The sequence below is a fragment of the Chironomus tepperi genome, unplaced genomic scaffold, assembly GCF_022539635.2.
Source record: "Chironomus tepperi strain 1889 unplaced genomic scaffold, CSIRO-AGI_Ctep_v1 contig_309, whole genome shotgun sequence".
Lineage (NCBI taxonomy): Eukaryota > Metazoa > Arthropoda > Insecta > Diptera > Chironomidae > Chironomus > Chironomus tepperi.
Genome location: NW_027226431.1, coordinates 461,858 through 483,457, shown reverse-complemented (window position 1 = coordinate 483,457; position 21,600 = coordinate 461,858). Strand labels below are relative to the sequence as shown.

Genomic DNA, 21,600 nt, shown 5'->3' with positions numbered 1-21,600 from the left:
CTGCATTTAATTTTAGGATTTACATGCTTTATGTTCTATTACTTAATGACGAATGGTTCATGGAATAAAGATATTCAACATTAAGGAAGAGAAAGTTTGAAATAAAGTGTCATTAACATGTGTGACATCTAGATCTGTGGTAGGCAAACTTTTTATATGCTGCAACAAATCTTGGTAGGCACTTAAATAGCGGCAATTGTCTAGTTGGTTATGAAGTCGGTCAATCGACTCAAAGGTCTCGGGTTCGATCCCAGGAAAGTCTAGTTGAATTCGGGTGCTTTTTCGCTGTTCTAGTCACATCAACTGTGGCGCGACACACAAATTGTGGCTAGGTACGTTGTATTGATGTATCCTTGGTCATGCAGCGTGCAGAGTTGAGCAAAATGTCCATTGGGATAAAAGCCATCTTGTTCAAGAAAAAGCAACAAAGAATCATAAATCTACATGATAATTCATCTCGACGGCTCATTGCATTTCCAATAATGTGCCGCGACAAACACGTTCGTTTCCCATCACTTATGTAGATCTACGACGTAAAATATCCACTAGCATACGATAGAAAACATAACAAAAACAAAAAAACATTCAACAATTTTTCACATGCAGGAATACACACATTTAATAACAAAAACAGCCTTGACGCTGATGACTAATAATGATGACTTCGGCAAGAGAGCGCAAGAATAAAAAAATTGAGAAAAAAGAGAAAATTGAACGATTTTCGAGTAGATGGAATTAATTTTTGAAAATTCTCAACAGTGTGATGCTACATTTCCTACATTTCCTATGTCAAGCTTGTCCTCGTCATTTCATTTTTTTTATAAAAGTTGAAATTTAACGCGTAGATTAAAAATATTCAAAAAAATGTGGACCGTTGACAAATTTTTGATGTTTGAGCTCGAAACTGGTGGACAATTTTGGGCATGGTAAGTCTCATTGTGCCTTAATTGTCTTAAATTTGCAATTCTAATATCTTTTATTTACATTTTTGCAGGCTTGGAATCATTGTCAATTCCATTTTTATGGTTTTATTATTGTTGGCATTCTTCTTTTTGAATTCAATTGATTGCGATGATATTTTGACATTTTTAAAGGAACTGAATGCTGAAGAGGGATTAACAGTCGATAATTGTCAAAAATTGCATACCGGTGAGTAGTCAATGAGGTTTTTAATGCTGAATTTCTTGTGAATTCACAAATTTTTTGGATATCTGTTTACTTTAAGGCTTTAAAGGATTCTTAATAATCACAATCATACTGCTAATAGTCGGCTTGATACTTCTATTCCTTCTTGTCACAGGAATTAAGAAGGTAAGCATCAAATTATCATGAAAAACCAATAAAATCCAGTAAAATTCACAATATTTTCAGAGAAATCATTGCCAAATACTTCCAGCAGCCATCGCTCAAGGAATCGATGCTGTACTTCTCCTCATATTTGCACCATTCTCAGGATCAATTGGATCATTCGTTACAATCACGATAGTCGGTGCTATTTGGTTCTACATGTTCATCGTTTTGATATCATTGTATAAAAAGATTAAGGATGAGAAAAGAGGAACTTACAATGCACAATATGTGCATCCTTAAATGTATTTGAAGAGTCAGAGGAGGAGTCTAAACTTCTTGTAGCTTTATATGGCTGCTAAATAGAACGGGTTTGTTAAAAGAGCTTATATTTAGAGTATATGTATGTGGATGATATTAAGGAATAAACTGTACTTATTATTCTTGAATGAGTATTTTTGACATTTATTAAGAATTTGTGTTTTTGGATTGTTATTTTTATTGAACACTCCCGAACTACACAACATATTCTCTACAGTAGTAGGCAACCTTTCATATTCTATGGCACTCGTTGGTGGTAAACCACGACCGGGTCAGCACATAGCATGGTTGCCCACCATAACTCTAGGACATCGCTGTATCGTCTTTATATTGTTGCTATATGTACAAGACATGAAGATATTCTAATGGCAGCTTGACGGCTGATTTCGACTCATTTTTCCGATGAAAAAGCAGCACGCCGTATCGTGCCGATCAAGACTACTATTGAAACTGGATTCATCTGGATCATATTCCTTCCTCAAAAACAAATTTCAAAGACAGAGTTGACAGGACTTTTTGGAGGCTGGCCTCCACTAGATAAAGGCAGCAAGCCTCCACTAGCGACTGGTCTCCAAAAAAAAACTCATTTTCTAAAGATAAGCCGCTTGATTTTAAACCAGAGCTCAAAGTCGACTAGTCCCATCCGTACATATTGATATGATGTCACTACAACGACGATGTGACAGCATACTTAATCAAGTGATTAATGAAGTATACTTAGAATCAAGTAGCAGCCATTTGACGAAAACAACCAAATATGCCAAGTCGCTTGGGTTTTGGATGGAAAACTCGACTTGTCTCCTTTATGAAATTCGAGTCGACTTCGAGTTTTGATTTGAATCACAGAATTTTGGCGCCAAATTAGTGAAAGGAAGAGGAGAGATTGAAAGGTTATTGAGATAATCAAAGTATAAGTCACACATCTAATGCATTAGATAAAAACAAATATTTGAAAATCGTCAATTTCCAACTTGTTGCCATTCCTAAATTTCATAACAGGAACCAACGCTAATTGCAATCAGCAACATCAATTTCCAAAACAATAATTTCCTCACGATTTCAATCGATAAATTGACATGCTTAATACTTTTAGAAAAGTATATTTTACTATAAATGTCCTTGAATAAGACACATAATATCCATTATTTATCCTCTCTTCATCTAATCCTCTCACATTTTTCCCCAAAAAGTCTCTCAGATTTTCATAAATAATATTTACAAAGTATCAAGTTTCTCTTCAAAAACCACTTGAAAGATTTGAAGATCAATTTACAATTTATTTTCAGACTCAATTAAATAAAAAACAACAGCTGTTTTACATCAGACTTAATCAATTGGCAGTCGAGCCGGTTATTAAATAAGACTTAATGTTTATAATAATCAAAATTTGTGCGACTTCTCATCAATGTTTGTAAACAATGTTCAGTACAGTACTGTATTGTGTGATGAAAATGAGCAGCTACGGAGAAATTCTCTTTATGAGTAATATTTTTTGTCAATTTTCGCGAATCACACGAAGCTTATGGGGTTGATCACTTATTAAGTAACTCAGATTCCGACGCAAATGAAGAATGTTCTGCTCAGAGTGTGGCAAATTCGAGATTTACGACATTAGACTGTCGAAAAATTCGAACATTTCGAACTTAACTTATTTAAACTTAAAATTTACGTTACGAAGAAAAGTAAAAATAACTGTCAAAATAAATTTGAATTTTAACGACAAAAAATTTTTTTTGAAAAAAATTAAAGGTCGTTTTTGAGAAGGCCAAATGGCATCGATATGACTGCAAAACGGAATGTAACCTTAAAAGCCTCACTATTGGAGCCCAGAGTGTGACTGTCTCAAAAACGGTCGTTAAAATTCAAATTTATTTCAACCGTTACTTTAACTTTTCTTCGTAACGTAAGTTTTTATTTTAAAATAAGTTGTGTTCGAAATGTTCGAATTTTTCGACAATCTAATGTCGATTTGAGACGGCCACACTCTGTTATAGCCATTCTCATTTGGGTCGCTAGATTTAATGATCTTTCCATGAAAGATTTCCCATTTCCTTACTTAAATTTCCACAAAATCCTAACAATCTCTCCTATTCCACTCCAAAGTGTTACATGACTAGTGAATGACCCCAATTTGCATTATCTTATTATGTTTTTAAATACAAATAAATAGGGTAAAAAATGCAATTTCATGACAAAAAAAAAATATTTTGAACAAGTAGGCGATTTTGATTTTGACGACACAAATTTTCATTTTCCGGAAAATTAACGCGTAGATTAAAAATATTCGAAAAAATGTGGACCATGAAAAAATTTTTATTTTGTCTTGAGCTCGAAACTGGTGGACAAATTTGGGGATGGTAAGTTTCATTGTGCCTTAACTGTCTTAAATTTGCAATTTTAATATTTTTGCAGGCTTGGAATCATTTTCAACGCAATTTGGATGGTTTTATTTTTACCAACATTCTACTTTTTGACTGCACTCGATTGCAATGATATTTTCAAATTTTTAGGGTTCTTAAATCCTGAACATGAATTGTCATGGAATGATTGTGAAAAAATAAATGACGGTATGTTGTCAATGAGCTTCCTAATGCTTTATTTCTTATAGATTTACAATTTTTTTCAATATCTGTTTGGTTATAGGCTTTAAAGGATTAATAATATCCACAGTCGTTTTTCTAATAGACCGATTGATACTTGTAATCCTTCTTGTCATAGGAATTAGGAAAGTAAGCATCAAAATATCATGAAAATCATTAAAAATCTTGTATTAATCTCAGAAAAATTTCAGAGAAATGCTTGCCTGATACTTCCAGAAACCATCGCTACTGGATTCGATGCTCTACTTCTTCTCATATACGCACCATTCTCAGGATCAATTCCATTCTTCATTGCAATGGCGATAGCCTTTTTTATTTCTGTCTACATGTTCATCGTTTTGATATCATTGTATAAAAAGATTAAAGATGAATATTGATGAACTTACAATGCGCAATATGTACATCCTTAAATGTATTCGATGAATCTGAACTTCTTGTAACTTTTAAATGCCTGCTAAATGGAACAGGTTTATTAAAAGAGCTTATCAGAGTGTGGCTGTCTCAAATTCGAGTTTTTCGACATTAGATTGTCGAAAAATTCGAACATTTCGAACTCAACTTATTTTAAAATAAAAATTTACGTTACGAAGAAAAGTTAAAGTAACGGTCAAAATAAATTTGAATTTTAACGACAAAATTTTTTTTTGAAAAAAATTAACGGTCGTTTTTGAGACAGCCACACTCTGGAGCTTATAAGTAGAATGAATAAAAAATTCATGTTTTCAAGTGCAATTATTTTTAAAATAATCAAGAAGTATCCTTTAATCATTTGGAAACAAAACAACGTAGGACAAGTCATCAGAAAATTGAAGTTTTGTGTTGTCAAAATCAATCGCCTACTTGTCCAAAATTGCACAAAAATCTATATTTTTTACCCTAGAATAAAAAATTGAGATTTTTGAATATTTTTAAATTAAATACAGATGATTATTTGTATGCCGGCAGTTCTTATTTTACAATTGATAGGATACGCTTGCTAAAACTCAAAAGTTCTGTTTAAATTTGATTTTTTCTAAATTCTGGTAGCAAAGCTTTGGATCAAATAATTGTTAAGCATCGTTTAAGCACCTAAACTATTTTGAATAATTAGTTAATTCCTCAATTCATCAATATGCTTAATAAAAAGTGGAAAACAAATGAATTTCTGTGTTTTAAGCTTGAGACTGGTGGACGATTTATTTCCTGGTGGGTATGAAATGTGTTGTTTGATATGCGAGTTCAATGCCTAAAGCTGATCAACTGTGATCTTTCCTCAGATGACGCTGCTGCTTTTTTGGCTTCCGTCTGCCAATTGACAATACCAAATGCAATACTGTCTCTATCGACAGCTTCCTTCCAGGAGTTCTTTGGTCTCTGCATGACTAGCATAATTCAGTTTTGCAAATTTATGGCGGCACACAAGTTTCTCATTCCTGGTATAATTCTATGCTATGCTTATGAGAAGAATATGTAGTTCTAAGCCTTAATAGACAAAGAGCTGTTTATCCGTAATACCTCTACGATATCAAGAAAGCATGCTCTTTATCTGTTAAGATACCATTTATAGATCATTCAGATCATTCATAATTTTGAGAATTGAATCAGAAATCTGTAGGAAGTCAAGCAAATCTTCAAAGCTGCTGTATTTTCTTTTGTTTTGAACAACAGAATTCCTTAACAATTATTTACTTTTTATTAACACGAACTTCAATTCTATTTTTATAAAGAAAAATAGATGTAAGCGCGTGGCGGGAATTACTCTAGGACAAAGTCGTAACTCACGCTCACGCCACGACTCAGTGGTCTGCCCTCATTTGTTTACCAATAATTAGTCCCGAAATGTCTTAGCTCAACTCTGAATCCCTATGATCCAGAATCAAATCCCTTACCATTTTCATGATTTTAACAGAGTGTGGTTGTCTCAAAAACGAACGTTAATTTTTTTCAAAAAAAATATCGTTAAAATTCAAATTTATTTTGACCGTTACTTTAACTTTTCTTCTTAACGTAAATTTTCATTTTAAAATAAGTTGAGTTCAAATGCTCGAATTTTTCGACAATCTAATGTACTCTAATGTTGAACGCTGGATTTTAATTTCTTTTGCATTTTTCAGGTTCTATTTCATCCTTTTCTGCTTAGCTATGGTTTTATCAGTTCTCGGAATAGTGTTTGCCTTTGTGGATTGCGATCCATCGGTCGCATCATGTACTGTCATTAGAATCGGTAAGCAGCTCATTCAGTATATAGAGTGGAACAGGCTGCGACTAGTCGACCATAAATCCTAGTTATGAACTTTGCAAATCATGGCAAGTTCCACAAATGGGTTTAATCTAGGATTCGTCCAGATGCGCGGGCCTGCAGCAGGTCTGGAGTTTCTATTGTTCTAGATGCGCATCCAGATGCGCAGGCCTGCAGTTTCTATTTTTCTAGATGCGCATCCAGAAGCGCAGGCCTATAGCTTTTTGCATCTATGCATCTATGCGCATCTAATTTTGGCAAACCCTAGTTTAATCGTCCGATCCACTAAGGCAGAGTTGTCCAAACTTTTATGTGCCACGACACATTTTGGTGTTTAGCCACAATTGAAACTGCTCAGGGCATGTGATTCAATGGCATTTTGGTGGCACATAGTGTTCCGCGGCACACAGTTTGGACAACACTGCACTAGGGAATGATTCGGGATTTATGCTGATCAGAATTTTCATTGCATTTCTCCTTATTAACAGTAACATCCGTAGTGTCAGTAGCCCTGATAATTTTATCAATACTTGTATGTGTGATTTTCAAGAAATACATCAATGGAATCAATGAGGTAAGACGACGCCATTAAGTCATTTTGACGTAATAAAAAACCGGCATGCCGGTGCCTTTACGACTACCCTGTGTAATTTAATAAAATAATCTATTAAATTAACTCCACAGCATGACCACACAAAGATGAGATCAGGGGTCATTTTATGTGCGATTATCAACACGATGCTGATTATTTTCGACATTGCAGGAATGTTTGTGTCTTTTAGACTTCTCGATATAGTTGACATTGCACTGACCATCACTATATGTATTTATTTCTTTGTATGTCTACGTTCATTGTACGAGAATATAAAAGACGAAAATGAACGTAAAAATATTGGAGGGACTGAAAAAGAAGCAGATCCAATGCGAACTGCGGCGTAAATTTTGTAAACATTTGTTTTTTTTTTTTTTTTGAATAAAAAAATTCTTTTTTTTGTCTTTTTTTAATTTGATGTTTGGACGCTGTCGAGAATGTGCCTCGAGGAACAGATTATTAAGCACATTTACTCATTATTTTGAATAAATTTTCACATTACGATAAAATATGAAGACATAAACTATAAACATGTGCGATTTGAGTCGTCATTGGAGATCTGATGAGAAAAACATTCAAAAATTTCTAAGCATATACGCAATATTTTCAGAAAATTTATTTAGGTCACCACCATTTTATGACAGCGCTTTTGTAGAGCACATATGTAGAGGTTTACCAGATGAAGGAATTGACAAATTGAATTAAAAGATTCCGTTTCCAGAATCTTTGAATTGAATGTAATTTTTCCGCAACATAGCCTGAGAATGGAACTTGCACCTAAAGAACTCGAAGCTGCGAAGAAAGTGACAGCCGAAGGAAGCTGTCCGATTGAGATAGTATTGCTCTTGGAATCGGAATTGGCAAGCGGTAGCCAGCGATAGAGCTAGTTTTAGGCGACATCTATGGGAAGCTATTTATCACAATTAATCTATATAGCCAGCAACATCAGGGATGACTGCATATGCTACACAAGCAAGTAAGCAAGTAAGCAAGTAAGCAAGTAAGTAAGTAAGGGACTTGAACCCACGTCTTCTCATGTGGGTCATGTGCTCTTTCCTAATGAGCTTCCGAGAATTGCTAGGTAGTGTGGCACAATGCTCACTTAAACTATGCTCCGACTTGGAAACCAGGTTGCTTAAATAAGGCTTTCCATCTGACTTTATTGCCGGTCGAATCACAAAACATGTACAAATTCTCAGTTTTTACATCTTACTGGCATTTTTTGATTACTGTTGTCCACCATGTTGCTTTTGGAGCACCAGGACGCCTTTTTCCAGTGTTTCCCAACCTTTATTGTAACACGCCACATCTTGAAGGTAAGTTACGATGCGCATACAACATTAAAGACATAACATTTCAAATCGGGTCAAGGTGCACAGTTTGGGCAACACTGCTTTATACCAGTGATGGGCAACTTTGTTTTCACGACACATCTTGAAGGTTAGTCACGATCGAAACCGCACTCGTTATAGGGTTCATGGCATTTCAAATCGAGTCATGGCGCACAGTTTGGACGACATAGCTCTATACCAGTAGTGAGCACACTATTGTGCCACGTCACACAGGTTGCCCACCACTGCTCCATACAGTAGAGCTCATTGCACAGCAATTTCTATGATTGTATTGGACCATGACACAAAAAATCCACCACAAATATCCACTTGTTGAGCGTCATTCCCATTTATTAACGATGTTTATAGTCATGACAAAATGTAAATCATTTAAACAATCTTCTTATTTTAAAAAAAAGAATCTATCAGAAAATTTCGGAAAACATTGACTTTTCTTTTCTAAAAATACATTAGTTGCGTTTAGTATTTCTAATAAGCTTAATCATTTTTGCTGCGAGTTCCTTAAAAAAATTTTATTTTCATTTAAAAATGTTTAAAGTCAGCAAATTTTTGTGCTATGAATTGGATAAAGGTGGTAAAATTATTGGATGGTAAGCATAAAGATCATAAAAATCGACTTGAGACTTAATTGACATTTTACAGGATCGGAAAGATCTGCTGCATAATTCCAATCGTGATTTTGACAATTCTTCTCGTGATTGGCGTGTTCATGTCTTGTGAAAATGTTATGACAATCTTACAAAAACATCCAGAAATTCAAACTGAAGTCATTTTGGATTGCTACACTGCAAAATTGGGTAATGATGAAAATTTGCAAGTTCCTTTATGAAATTCTCATAATTTTACTTTTTGCAGCTTTTGGAATCATCTCGGTTATCATAATTGCTGTGTATGCATTATTCTATTACATCTACAGTCTTCTCATTAGAGGAATCGATAATGTAAGTAACTTTCAAGCTACAGATCAGTTTTGTTCAAATTCTGTGTCGCGGTTCACAAGTCTGGAGCCGGACTTACTTGGAAATGCCATCCTGAGGGACACAAATGAAGAAGGCTTCGCTAAAAGCTCCGGCCTTAAAAACTTTGAGGCGGGATGCACACTAGTTTGCCCCGACAAAACCTATGGAACAACCACGGAGACTTTTAAGACTGGAGCTTTTATCTGAGCCTTCTTAATTTGTGTCAATCAGGACATGAACCGTTTGCCGTGTGCAGTTTCGGTCTAGGCATGCCCTAAAGTGTGCATTAACAAACAGACTTTGGACAACAACTGCTGCAGATGATCAAACCTGAATTTCTAATTAATAAATGCCCTATATTTCTAGCGAAATCACTGCCAAGTTCGTCCAGCACTTATCTGTGAAGTTATTGCATTCATCATTTGTATAGCATTTGCAGCATATTCAGAAAATGTTGTCACTAGAATCTACTACCTGTTTTGGGCCGCATTGTCGTTTTATATAGCAGTCGTTCTTTACTCTATTTACTCAAATATCAAAAGTGGAAAGAGTAATCCTCAAGTTGCACAATATTCAGGCCCATAGAAATTGTGTTTTAATTAAATTTAGTTTAAGTCATACCTTGATGTAGTGTTGGTGGAATTGTGTGAATCTTTCGTGTGTTGACAGATATTTGTTTGACAAGTTGTGTGACTAATTTTAAGGATGACTAATGTTGTTATGATGCGAGTTTGTCGTCCAAAGGGTAAGACACATAACTGATCAGATATAAATCTGTGCATTTGTGTATCAAGAGGGGACAAAATTATGTTAATGCTAGTCATCAACTGGACATTAACTTGCCATCAAGTAATCATATAGTATTATCGGGTATATTACATCGAGAGCGACCTATGATGGAACGATTGATATATCAAGATGTGAAAGGAAAAGTCCAAGTCGAAGAAGTGGAAGTCTACTCGAAGAAGTAGAAAATTTTGAAAATTCATGTCCATTCGTCACTCAGTTATATGCTTTTACGCAGCAATTAAGCGGACAATATGCCAAAATAGTCGGTTAATTGATCCAAAATCCAGCATCAATTCGATGAAATTCTGGCATAGTGCCTGCTCCTTCATGGCACTCGCTACCAGGCTTTGATACGTGGATCATTCTTAATTTGTGTCACTCATGATTCCAGCACCACACTAGAGTATGACAAAAAGTGCTAATAACAATAATTATTTTAATAGAATTTTAAAGTTAAACTTATGTTTGAAAACATCCAGTGCGTCACTTAACATAAATTTAAGATTGCAACATATAACAAGGTCAATACTAAAATCTCTTCTATTTTCAAGGGATATGACAGTTTGTTGTGAATATTTTTAGATTTTTTACATCATTATTTCTGTTCCCGCGTTTTGTTATAAACTGAAGTAAACATAATAGAGCAGTTGGAACCGACAAAAGTTTAAATAAATCATTTAATTATGTGAAATATCAAGGTCAGAATTTTTGTGAAGCACATGCTTTTCATAGTTTTTAAGAAAGATAATTTAACATAGAATTTAATACTTTTTTGTTAATTAAATCATCATAAATATCTAATATAAGTTTTTGACAGTTATGTTTGTGACATTTAATCTCGAATTGCTGAAAAAAAATAAATGAAAATCAACAGAATTAATTTTTATTGTAGCCAGTGGCATTAATAAACAAATCCTGTGACTCTCAAACATTTCTGTTCCACAGATTGTTAAAACTTATGAATTTTCGTACAGCTATAAATGTGATTAAATCAGTGGTTCCAAAAAATAATGTTTAGTAGCTCAACAATACAGCAAAAATGCTAAAAATTTGATTTTTGAGGATGAAACTGTAAAATATGTCAAAAATATCTAAACATACAAAAATGGGTCACATGCTAGCTCTGCAAAATACTAAAATGACGATAAAGTTTATGAGTTTCGATCGCATTCGAATATATGCACAACCCTAGTATCCGAAAAGTGCACGACGACACAAATAAAGCGTGACATTGGCCACAGACTAGATTTGATGATATTCGACACAAGGCTTGCATCAAGACGGACGAGGAAGTGATTTTCTGACATTTATACGCCGTGTTCCTTCTGGTTGTACTTTAGATGAATTTATATAACCAAAAAATCTGAATATTTGATAAAAATTGCTTGTTTTTGAGATATTTGATGGAATCTAGATTAACTGTAATTGCCTTTAATGATTCCAGCTCTACTTGCCCGAGTTACAGAAATGATTGAAGAAGGCTATTCTGACGTGTAGTCAGAGGGGACCATTTGGGACCACGGGGTCCTCCTAATAAAATGCCCCTGAGGTTATGCCATGGAATTTTCAGGTGGGTTACATTTGGTGTTAATAAAGGAATTTTAGAGGAGCCTTTAAAGTTCCATGACGGAGTCTTCTCTGGGCCTTCTGATTAACTAGCTCTTTTGAGTATTCTGGACGGTAAAAGAGCCCGTGGACGCCCAAAGAACTCTTGGAAGGAAGCTGTCGATAGAGATAGCAATGCACTTGGTATCAGAAATTGGCAAGTGGTAGCAAGCGATAGAGCCAGTTTCAGGCGACTCCTAAGGGAGGTCATGGATCACAACTGATCTGTACGACCAGCGAAGTAAGTAAGTAAGTTTGAGTATTCTGTCCTAGAAGTTGTAAAAATGCCCATCCTGGATTACAATATTCTAATAATTTGAGTTCAAACCAAAATATTAATGTCTGTGTCAAAGGCATTAAGTTGTTGGCAATATGATATATAATATCTTCAATCTAAAACCTCAATTAGTACAAACTAGATTACAGAACCAGACAACAGAGTCAGATGGAAATCATTTTGTTGTAATCCATTGTAACCTAAGTTCCACATAGAAGCATGGTTACAGTAAGTAAGTAAGTAAGAACTCAATTAACGATTAGCAATAATAGAATCTTAGGAAATAACATGAAGCTCAAATGAAAAAAATAAATATATTTTTCTAATTTGCCGGCTTCTTATTTCAAGGTAGTTCCAACTACTTTGGTTACTCATTATTTTCTTTCATAATATCAACAAGTTTTTGTGTGTAGCTCAAAAAGAAGAGAGGATGCAAAATCTCATTGGAATATTTTTATTCCTCTCATTTTAAAGATTTTGATCTTTTCTTAGAAGATGCTTCTCTCGAATTTTAAGCGGTGGATATTCTGAAGAATATTCTTATTCCTACACTTTTGAGAATCAGCAAAGCTTAACCAAAATAGAAGACTGAATGAATACATTCATGAATATAAAATTCGATTTAGTATTCTATAACGTTATTTGGAAATAAAGCTGTTCTTGACCTTCATTTCTTTATGTCTTTTTGTTTGCTTTAGCATTTTATACATTCTATCCAAATTAGTCAAATTGACAATATATTTGTGTTTAAAATATCATTTTCAGCTAGTTGCTAATGGTGTCTATTCAGACGAGTAACAACTGTCAATTCATAAATCTCAGACCATCCAGGAACATGATTTTGCGTAGCAAATACCTAAGAGGTCATTCACCCTAACATGCCCTAAAGAGCAAAGACAGATTAAGTTAAGAACACGCTCGCAAGCATGCTTACTTACTTACTTCGCTGGTCGTACAGATCAAGTGTGATCCATGGCTTCCCTCAATCGGCTCCTGAAGCTTTCTTTATCGCTGGCTACAGCTTGCCACTTAAGCATGCTTAACTAGTATATTTAAGTAGATCAAGCTCTTGAAATCATGCTCTTTTCCTGTAAGGACCACTTACTCCTGAATGAACAAATTGACACAATGTCTGGTCAATAAATAGAACAATGGTTGGCAACCTGTGTACCACGGCACAGTAATGCAAAGCCAAATTTTTTGAAAAATGCAATGAACCTTATAACATGTGTGGATTCTGGACATGCTTACCACCAAACTGCGCCGCGAAAAATAAAAAGTTTCCCACCACTGAACTAGACATACGATCGTCTAATGTTACATTTTAAGTGAATTGTCACTTACAAAATATCATCATCAATTGACAACCTATTTAAATTCATCAAATTAAATAATAGCTGGAAATTCCTTTAGTATTCTAATCAATAAAAATAATATCAATTTTACGTATTCATATGAACGTAACTGGTTTTGCAGGGAAAGTCCGAACTGACCTTGTTAATATTTCAAAATGCATTCATTCATATTTCTCAAGTGATGTTGTTCAAATTGCTTGAAGCAGCTGTATTGGCAATTTGGTAACACACACTTTTAAGAGTGGCTGATACTCAATTAATCCATGCTCTTGAGCTACATTAATGGATATGCACATACAAATCTATGTTGTTGTATGAAGTTGTATGAGATATGATCATAATCATACTCTAACTCGAGTAGCCAGCTATTTTTGGCAGCCATATGGACTCCAAACGGAGACGGCTTTCATTTACTATTGATAAAAGAGGTTTAGCGGAGCCTTCTTCATTTGTGTCGCTCGGGCTGAGTAGAAATTTACATTTCAATTAATTAAAGTCACACTTTTTATTAATTTAATAGAAGCGAAAGTAAATTAAGCTTTAAATGATTTTATTACAATTTTAATTCATTCAAATACACGACTTGTGTAGCACAGAATCTGAAAAACAAAGCAATATTCTTGAAAAATTCTTAAAAACACGTAAACATCTAGATAGTCATTTCTCAGTAGGTACATGCTTTGCAATCGTTCAATTGCATTTTTACATTTTGTTAACAAGTTAGAATTGAAGTACACGAAATTCATAGTTTGAAGTCATTGTCATTGGAATGCAATTCAAAAAAGCAGTCGAAATTGACGTTCAGTCCTATACAACACACCGTGTTTGCTAGACCGCTACGCCGCATCCATGGTAAGTTGCAACGCTGCCATGAAGATACTTGATAGCTGATTTCGACACATTTTATTGCGGAAAATGCGGTTTGTAAGATTACGCTACTTGTTGGCAATAACGATCATTTATAATTCATTTCTTCGTTCATATTGCTTAATAGTAAATTATTGAATTGTTACAAATTCTAAGCTTAATTATCCGAAACGAAAATGAGAAATTGACGAAGATTTGTTCTGTTATCAAATATATCATTCCTCATGACTGTTTGTTGATGACACAACGATAAAGCCTGCTTTTTCGAAGACAGTAATGAAGTAGCTTTGCAATACCTCGATGACAACACTTCTACTCGAACCTTATTGCCGCTCAAGACTAAACATTAACATGTAATATAACTAATTAAGATCAACAATATAAAAGGTTTTCAAAGAAGATGTAACGATGAACAATCGATGGTCATTTATGATTTCGAGCTACGATGATCAATGTCGTGGACAAATTTTATAGATACCTCAATACAAACTGTGTTGTTAAATTAAGTTACCTTGAAGAAATATGAATCTCTACTGTGGATCATTTGAATTTTATTGTAGTCCAGTGGTGGACAACCTGTTTACCGTGGCACACTAGTATGACGTCGAGAAATTATTTATTGTTTAATTGAAATTATTTATGAAATGAATCGGTCTTTAAATAACGTACTTTTGATATTTGAAACTTAACTGTCATAGAAAATTTAAATTTAAAACCGTATAAAAATGAAATTGTAAGGTTCTCAGTTGGAAAAAATACACGAAAGATCGCGAAAGAGAAATATTAAAAAATAATTAAATAGCCGGAAATAAGAGTAAATTTAGGTAAAATTATAAATAGTAAACATAAAGACGACAATGACCACCACTACTATAGATTTACATAAATAGAACTTAACAGATCAGTGCTTCATGAAGTTCAGTTTTACATCGGAAATCCAAATTTTTGAACAAAATTGCCTGCAAAATTGGTAAAATCGCCAAACAAAACCAACCAAAACTTCTTTGTAACATCAATCACGTCAAAACTTAAATTCCGTGAAATTCAGCCAAGCATCATCCAGCACGAATTTGTTTCTCTCAAATAATTAACAAAATAATCTCTGCCGTAACTCTTTTTACTCTCAATTGTGTAATATGAGAGAGAAAAAACTTTAAAATTCAAGCATTAACAAAAAGCTGATCGCATAACAGTTTTAGTTTACCTTTCTTAAATTACAGATCAGTCGGACTGCTGCTGTAGCATTTATTAAATAATAAAAGAGAAAATACAAAAAAATCTCAATATGGTTACTGTGAAAAGTTGTTGTTGTTTTGGTCTTGAAACTGGCGCTTTGATTTTGGGATGGTAAAGTGTTGTGAATTTCTGGTGCTTCTTGTGCTTAATTTACATGGAATAATGTAATTTACAGGTTAGGCATTATTGGAAGTGCTATTGGCGGTCTATTCTTGTTGGCTTTACTTGCTGGATATAATGCATTAACGTGTGATGACATTTTTAAAAATGAGCATTTTCAACAATCGTTTCCAGACTGGGAAATGAAAGATTGTCAATTTTTGAAGACAAGTAATATTAATATTAAGCATAACTCGAAGTCCACTTGAGTTTCTTATGGATTTGAGTTGACTTTTGTATGCGAAATTCGAGTCGACTTCGAGCTATGCTTTTATGTTTTATGTAATAATAGTAAGACTAAATTATTTAATGCTTTTACAGTTATTTTGATCACCATCATCGTTGGATTGGTATCGAATCTCATTTTATTCATCATTTATGTTTGTCTGGTCAAAGGAATCAAAGCTGTAAGTATTACTTAATTTAATTAATGAAATTTCCACGAGCAGCGCAAAGCAGTTGCACAAGGCACCGCTATGACGTAGTGTTGACCATAAAACATGAGTGACAAGAAGGCTTAGAGATGGCTGATTTCGGGCCATTTAAGTGTGACGAAAATAGGAATTTGTCACATTGTGCTGTTTGGGTTGGAGTTTTAAAATCAAATCAAGGCATTGACGCACGTTTCATCCGTATGAAAGATTCATCTCTTCGTATCCATACGAAAATTTCATCTGGCTGAAAGCCGATGAAGAAAATTTAGAAATGTCAATGCCTTAAATTAAGTTTCATACCAATGAATACTGTCTCGAGCGACACTTAACATCAAATCTAAATGTTTTGGCTTAAATACACGGTTTTGTCATCAAGTCACCACCTCCAGGAACAATACTCAGTCAATAGGGTACATTGTCGTATAGCCCTAACATGCAAAGAGACCACTTTTAGGTACAGTAGTGATATTTTGTACTACAAAAGCATGCTCTTTGCTTGTTAGGGTTAACATCAAGACTTGAAGATGTTCCGACTGCACCGTGCCCAAGTGGACAAAAATTAGTTATAACTTATTAGTGACCGTTAACATATTACGCACAAACAGGGAGGAGAGTAAATGTGATTTAAACAATGCTAATTCTGAGAATTCCCCCTAACAGACAACATTCACACTCACCTAAATGAACGTCCACAGCATTTTGGACCTCTCATAGCTATATTCGTCAATAATTCTCATGCTTTGTTGACCTCTTCTATAAATAACCATAAACAACTTCCAGTCAAAAATTAATTAAATTTTTTTCTCATTTTTCAGCGCAATCCCGGCAAAATCATTCCAGCCGTTGTCGTTACTGCATTTGGAGTCGTTGGAGCAATTTTGTTCCATCTCGTTACCTTCTCAGTGAAAGGAGCACTTTTCGCAATAATTGATATCGGAATTGGAATTTACTTCTTCCTCGTCTTGTACTCAACTTATGTCAACATTAGAAATGAAAAGAGACGATCGTACAGTGCACAATATGCCCACGCATAAATTTAATCTCGACATATTAATTAGACGCTTGATGCATAAGCACACAAATTTGAATGAGCACATAAAGTATACGACTAGCTGTGACTGTCCTTGAAATATTTATTGTGTAATTCTCTCTACTTTTTGTGTGTCCAAAGTTTGAATTTTAAAGTTAATTTGCCATATTACTTTAGTTTGTATGATCAACGATGTATGTACTTCTTGTAAAGCTTTACCATTCCAATTAAACAAGCAAATTTAATTATGATTTAAATAAAAATCGAACTTAAGACAATGAGAATATGATGAGTTATAATTATTTTAAGGATTCTGCTAAGAACAGCAGTTGTGACGACAATTCCTGTGTTTTAGATGTTCAGGCTTGCTTGCAGTTTTGGGCTGGACCTTATTGTACGTCCCAGAGTGTGACCGTCTCAAATTCGAGTTTTTCGGCATTTGATTGTCGAAAAATTCGAACAGTTCGAACTCAACTTTTTTTAAAATAGAAATTTACGTTACGAAGAAAATTAAAAGTAACGGTTAAAAAAAATTTGAATATTCATTTTTGAGAAAGTCTGCAGTCCAAACTATTTTGCCTGTGATACTGCAATTTTCGGCTTTAGACGTTCTTTCTGCACTGAAATGAACCCACGTGCGCCCCATCAAAGGAAGTAAGTATGTAAGTACTTCAATTTCGGACGAACCCTAGTTGTTCAAGTTTAAATTAAGGAACAGAATTAAATTGATTAAAATTACTGACGGAATGCTCAATTTGTGACTCATTAGATCGACAATAAGCTAATTATGGTTCTGTCTAATACACTAAGTAAATCAGCTGATAAAGTCATTATTACAACTCTAATTAAATAAATTTTAATTATTAGAGTATTACATTTATGTAGCATCGAATGTGTAAAATGTGTAATGCTGACTATCAAGTCATGCAATAAGAACTTCAAAACATTCAGTAATATTGCATTATTCATGTGGATAAATCATAAAGGATCATGAGCTCTAAAGTCTTTCTACCTTCATATGAGTTTTTAAAAATTCAGAAATTTTTGGTCATTTTTAGTCTACAAGGTGGTGGATATGCTATTGGGATGTAAGTATTATAGACTAATCAAAGCTACATTTAGGAGTCACATCAAGTTCGGAGTTGATGATCCGAGTAGCACTAGAATCAGTTAATCGATCCAGCGCAAGGCTGGCATGACTTTGACTTAATTTCGGATTCGAAGGCTGCTTTTCTACATTTGTGTCGCTCGGAAAATTTTGAAAAAATTGTCAAAAATTTTATTTTTGCTTTTTAGATTCAATTTTTTAATAGACATAAGTGCACTGACTGTTATTATACTATGCATGACTGAGGATTATCAAACTTCGGATAGCTTGGAGTTCCTTAATGAATTCATAGATAGGAGTAGTCAATGTAAGTTCTCAAAATGTCATTTTTGTTTGAGCATTTCCAATAACAATTTCATTTCATTGCCAACTTTAAGTTGATTTTCTGAAAATTTGCCTTTTGGTGTTCTACATCCGATCGATCGTCGATATGCTGTTGATTGTTGGAATATACAGTGTGAGTAGTTCTTCAATTTCATGAACTAAACCAGTGCTGTCCAAACTTTTTTGTGACAAAACACACCGTGATGGTGTGTCACGACCAAAACTGTACACGGCATGCGGTTCATGGCATGTTCAAAAAAATTTGGTAGCACACAGTTTAGACAACACTAAACCAAAACTTAGTAAAACCTCTCATTTCAGCAAAAGCCACAAATTTTGATACCAACGATATTCTCCTGCTTTGCGTGGGGTGTTGCATACTCAATGCTAGGTTTTACGCTAATTTTCTTTGATATGGATCTCATTCTTATTATTGGAGACGTGTTGCTGGGTTTCTTTTACGGATATAAATTCTCATGCATTTATTCTGTTTATTTTATGATGCATGATAATAAGGTTTAATTATGAATTGAAATAATGTGTAATTAGAGTAATTAAGGACATGCGAATTTGATGTTTTGTTGTTTGTTGAATTAAAATTTAAAATTAATAAAATTGAAATTTAAAAAAATTAGTTTGATTTCTCAAAGTTTGTTAAGTTTTGAATTCTAAAATTTCAAATTCGGTAAATTTTGAATTCTGAAAATTCGTTCAATTTTACATTCTAAACGTTCAAATTCGTTAAATTTTGAGGCTCAAAAATTCATTAAATTATGAATTTCAAAATTCGGTAAATTTTCAATTTTAAAGTTCGTTAAATTTCGTATTTTTCGTTAACTTAAAATTCGTTAAAGTTTGAATTCTAAATGTTCGTTACATTTCAAATCCTAAAAATTCGTTAAATTTTAAATCAAAAACTTCGTTAAATTTTAAAATTTCGTCAAATTTTAAACGATTTTAAATCGTTAAATTCAAACTTGAAAAAGGAATTCAATTGTTAAGTCTCGTCAGGATTCTCGCACAACATCTTCTGACGACATCGAAAGAATATTGTAAAAGTCCTTCAAATCGCATTCCCTAAATGATAAATCAGCTTCAAATTCATCTTTTTGATAAAGATTCAAATAAAATTCTGCAAATAAAATCTAGAAAAATCAACAATCCCGCATATTACAGCATGTAAAATTGATTCCAACAAAATTCCTAACGATTACAAAACTTTTACTTTTATTACGAATTTGTCGCGCAGGCGTTGTCAAGATGTTTTGATTTTTGCAAGAATAAAAAGTGAAACTTTTATTCCATTTTAAGGAAATCATTCGCTGACTGAGTCTAGTTCCATAAACATGATACGAATTGAAAAATTCCTGACTATATTTGAGCTTGGTGAGTCAAAGCAGCTTCAATAAATCCACAGATCATTAAAAATTTGTCAATTTCAGAGACGGGTGGACTGTTCATAGGATATTTTGGATTAATCTCAAGCTCCTTAATTCTAATATTTTGCATATTGACACTAACAAAAATATTCACAGAATGGGATACGCTAGCTGAATCGCTACATACAGAACGTATTGAAAAGGAAATGAACCTGCAAAGTCCAGAAGGAATGGAACTTTTTAAGCACAGTAAGACGCAAAAATGTTTACTGAGACGTGAAATTTTTTCAAGAATTTTTGTTCCTATTTTAGCTCTAATTTGGGGATCAGCCACAATGTTGTTGCTGCAAATTGTCTGTCTTCTGGCCTTTATTCTTCTTATTAGAGGCATCCGGACGCACAATCCAAAGCAAATTAAGCCAAGTGTTTTACTGTTCGTCATGTTCACGGCACTGTCTGTTTTTGGACTTTTCTTGAGATTCTCGCCGACATCAATTGTCAATTTTGTTTTTAATTTTTATATTTTTGTGGTGCTTTTTTCACTTTTTAAAAAGTATCAAGTACAGCAATTTCAAGGTAATCACATCATTATTACTCATAATCCTAACTTTATTCCTATAACATATCAGGAAAAGGCATAAATTTTTGTGGATGTAACATTTATGTTGTGTAAAACTTGTGTGTTTTGTGATTTTTCATGTACCTCGAATAATATTCTTTGAAAATCAATTAAATCTTTTTCATGTGAATTAAAGCTTATTTTATTAGGAATTTAGACATTAAGGATTATTTAATAAAATTTAAACAAAAATAAAGAAGAATTTTTTGGGTTTTAATTTCTTACTTTCTATGCTTTAAAGGGCTATTCTTTGTGTACCTTAAAAGTATAGTATTGACCAGAATTTGAAGTCGACTCGAATTTTATATGAAGTCGAGTCGATAGATCTCGACTTTTCCATACAAAACCCGAGTCGACTTAGAGCTTTGTTACTGACTAGTGCAATGTCGTGATCATTGTATAAATCCTTGTCTTATCGACAGCTGACTGAGATATCAGGCAAGCGGTAGCCAGTGATAGAGCCAGCTTCAGGTGCAAACTTAGGGAGGCCATGTATCACACTTGATCTGTACGGTCCAACGAAGTAACGAAGTAAGTAAGAGAGATCGGTCTCTGGTGAGAATCGAACCCACGTACTCACAAAACACCGATACAGATATCAACTCTGTTTTCTTTCCACTCGGCTACAGAAACCAAACTCTCACTTTGGCAGATTTGCCTTTATATGACTATATCCCAGAATACACTTTGCTCAGACACCAAAATTGACATTGACATTCAGCCTAAGTATCAAATTTAGTGCATTTTGACTTCTGATGGCCGGTACAGCATCATTAAGACAACTTTACGTCTTTTTTGACCTACGTCTTTTCCGACATATTTTGCCTTTAATTAAGAGACCCAACGATGGCTTAACGACTACAATCCTGGAAAGAACTCAATGTAAAAATGGCAGAAAATCTATTTTTGGAGACAATCCGACTACACGCCAGAGTCAAGTCAGCCTACGCCAAGATTTTTGGGTCATTTCGACGCCATGTGGCTTCTGAGAATAATTCGATTCATTGGAAATACAAAAATGATTTCACCATCTTCAATTGAAGTCATAAAACTTTATATTCTTGAAATCTAGAAAATTCCCAAAAAAGT

General features: G+C 33.9%; 3 protein-coding genes and 2 long non-coding RNA genes across 8 annotated transcripts; all 5 read left to right on the top strand.

Annotated features, from left to right (window-relative positions):
- Positions 1-470: 470 nt before the first annotated feature.
- Positions 471-1,762, top strand: LOC139092675 (uncharacterized). The gene is made up of 4 exons (XM_070643185.1): positions 471-926; positions 995-1,149; positions 1,226-1,311; positions 1,372-1,762. The coding sequence occupies exons 1-4, from the start codon at positions 865-867 to the stop codon at positions 1,588-1,590; spliced, it is 522 nt and encodes a 173-aa protein (XP_070499286.1). The 5' UTR covers positions 471-864; the 3' UTR covers positions 1,591-1,762.
- Positions 1,763-2,916: 1,154 nt separating this feature from the next.
- On the top strand, positions 2,917-7,431 carry LOC139092873 (uncharacterized). Of its 4 annotated transcripts, none has more exons than XR_011544642.1 (8): positions 2,917-3,090; positions 3,882-3,965; positions 4,021-4,175; positions 4,252-4,337; positions 4,400-5,393; positions 6,302-6,411; positions 6,915-7,000; positions 7,111-7,431. It is a non-coding gene; the product is annotated as an uncharacterized lncRNA (long non-coding RNA). The 4 variants fall into 4 exon arrangements; XR_011544643.1 differs by lacking the exon at positions 2,917-3,090 and adding an exon at positions 3,756-3,779; XR_011544644.1 differs by lacking the exon at positions 3,882-3,965 and having other exon boundaries at positions 3,073-3,090; positions 4,119-4,175.
- A 1,125-nt stretch (positions 7,432-8,556) lies between these two features.
- LOC139092673 (uncharacterized) lies at positions 8,557-9,949 on the top strand. Its single transcript, XM_070643183.1, has 4 exons — positions 8,557-8,960; positions 9,013-9,167; positions 9,226-9,311; positions 9,696-9,949. Exons 1-4 carry the CDS (start codon positions 8,899-8,901, stop codon positions 9,912-9,914), a joined length of 522 nt encoding a protein of 173 aa, XP_070499284.1. The 5' UTR covers positions 8,557-8,898; the 3' UTR covers positions 9,915-9,949.
- Positions 9,950-14,949: 5,000 nt separating this feature from the next.
- Positions 14,950-17,365, top strand: LOC139092674 (uncharacterized). The gene is made up of 4 exons (XM_070643184.1): positions 14,950-15,569; positions 15,634-15,788; positions 15,939-16,024; positions 16,867-17,365. The coding sequence occupies exons 1-4, from the start codon at positions 15,508-15,510 to the stop codon at positions 17,083-17,085; spliced, it is 522 nt and encodes a 173-aa protein (XP_070499285.1). The 5' UTR covers positions 14,950-15,507; the 3' UTR covers positions 17,086-17,365.
- Positions 17,366-19,768: 2,403 nt separating this feature from the next.
- LOC139092859 (uncharacterized) lies at positions 19,769-20,613 on the top strand. Its single transcript, XR_011544639.1, has 3 exons — positions 19,769-19,899; positions 19,956-20,141; positions 20,205-20,613. It is a non-coding gene; the product is annotated as an uncharacterized lncRNA (long non-coding RNA).
- Positions 20,614-21,600: the final 987 nt, after the last annotated feature.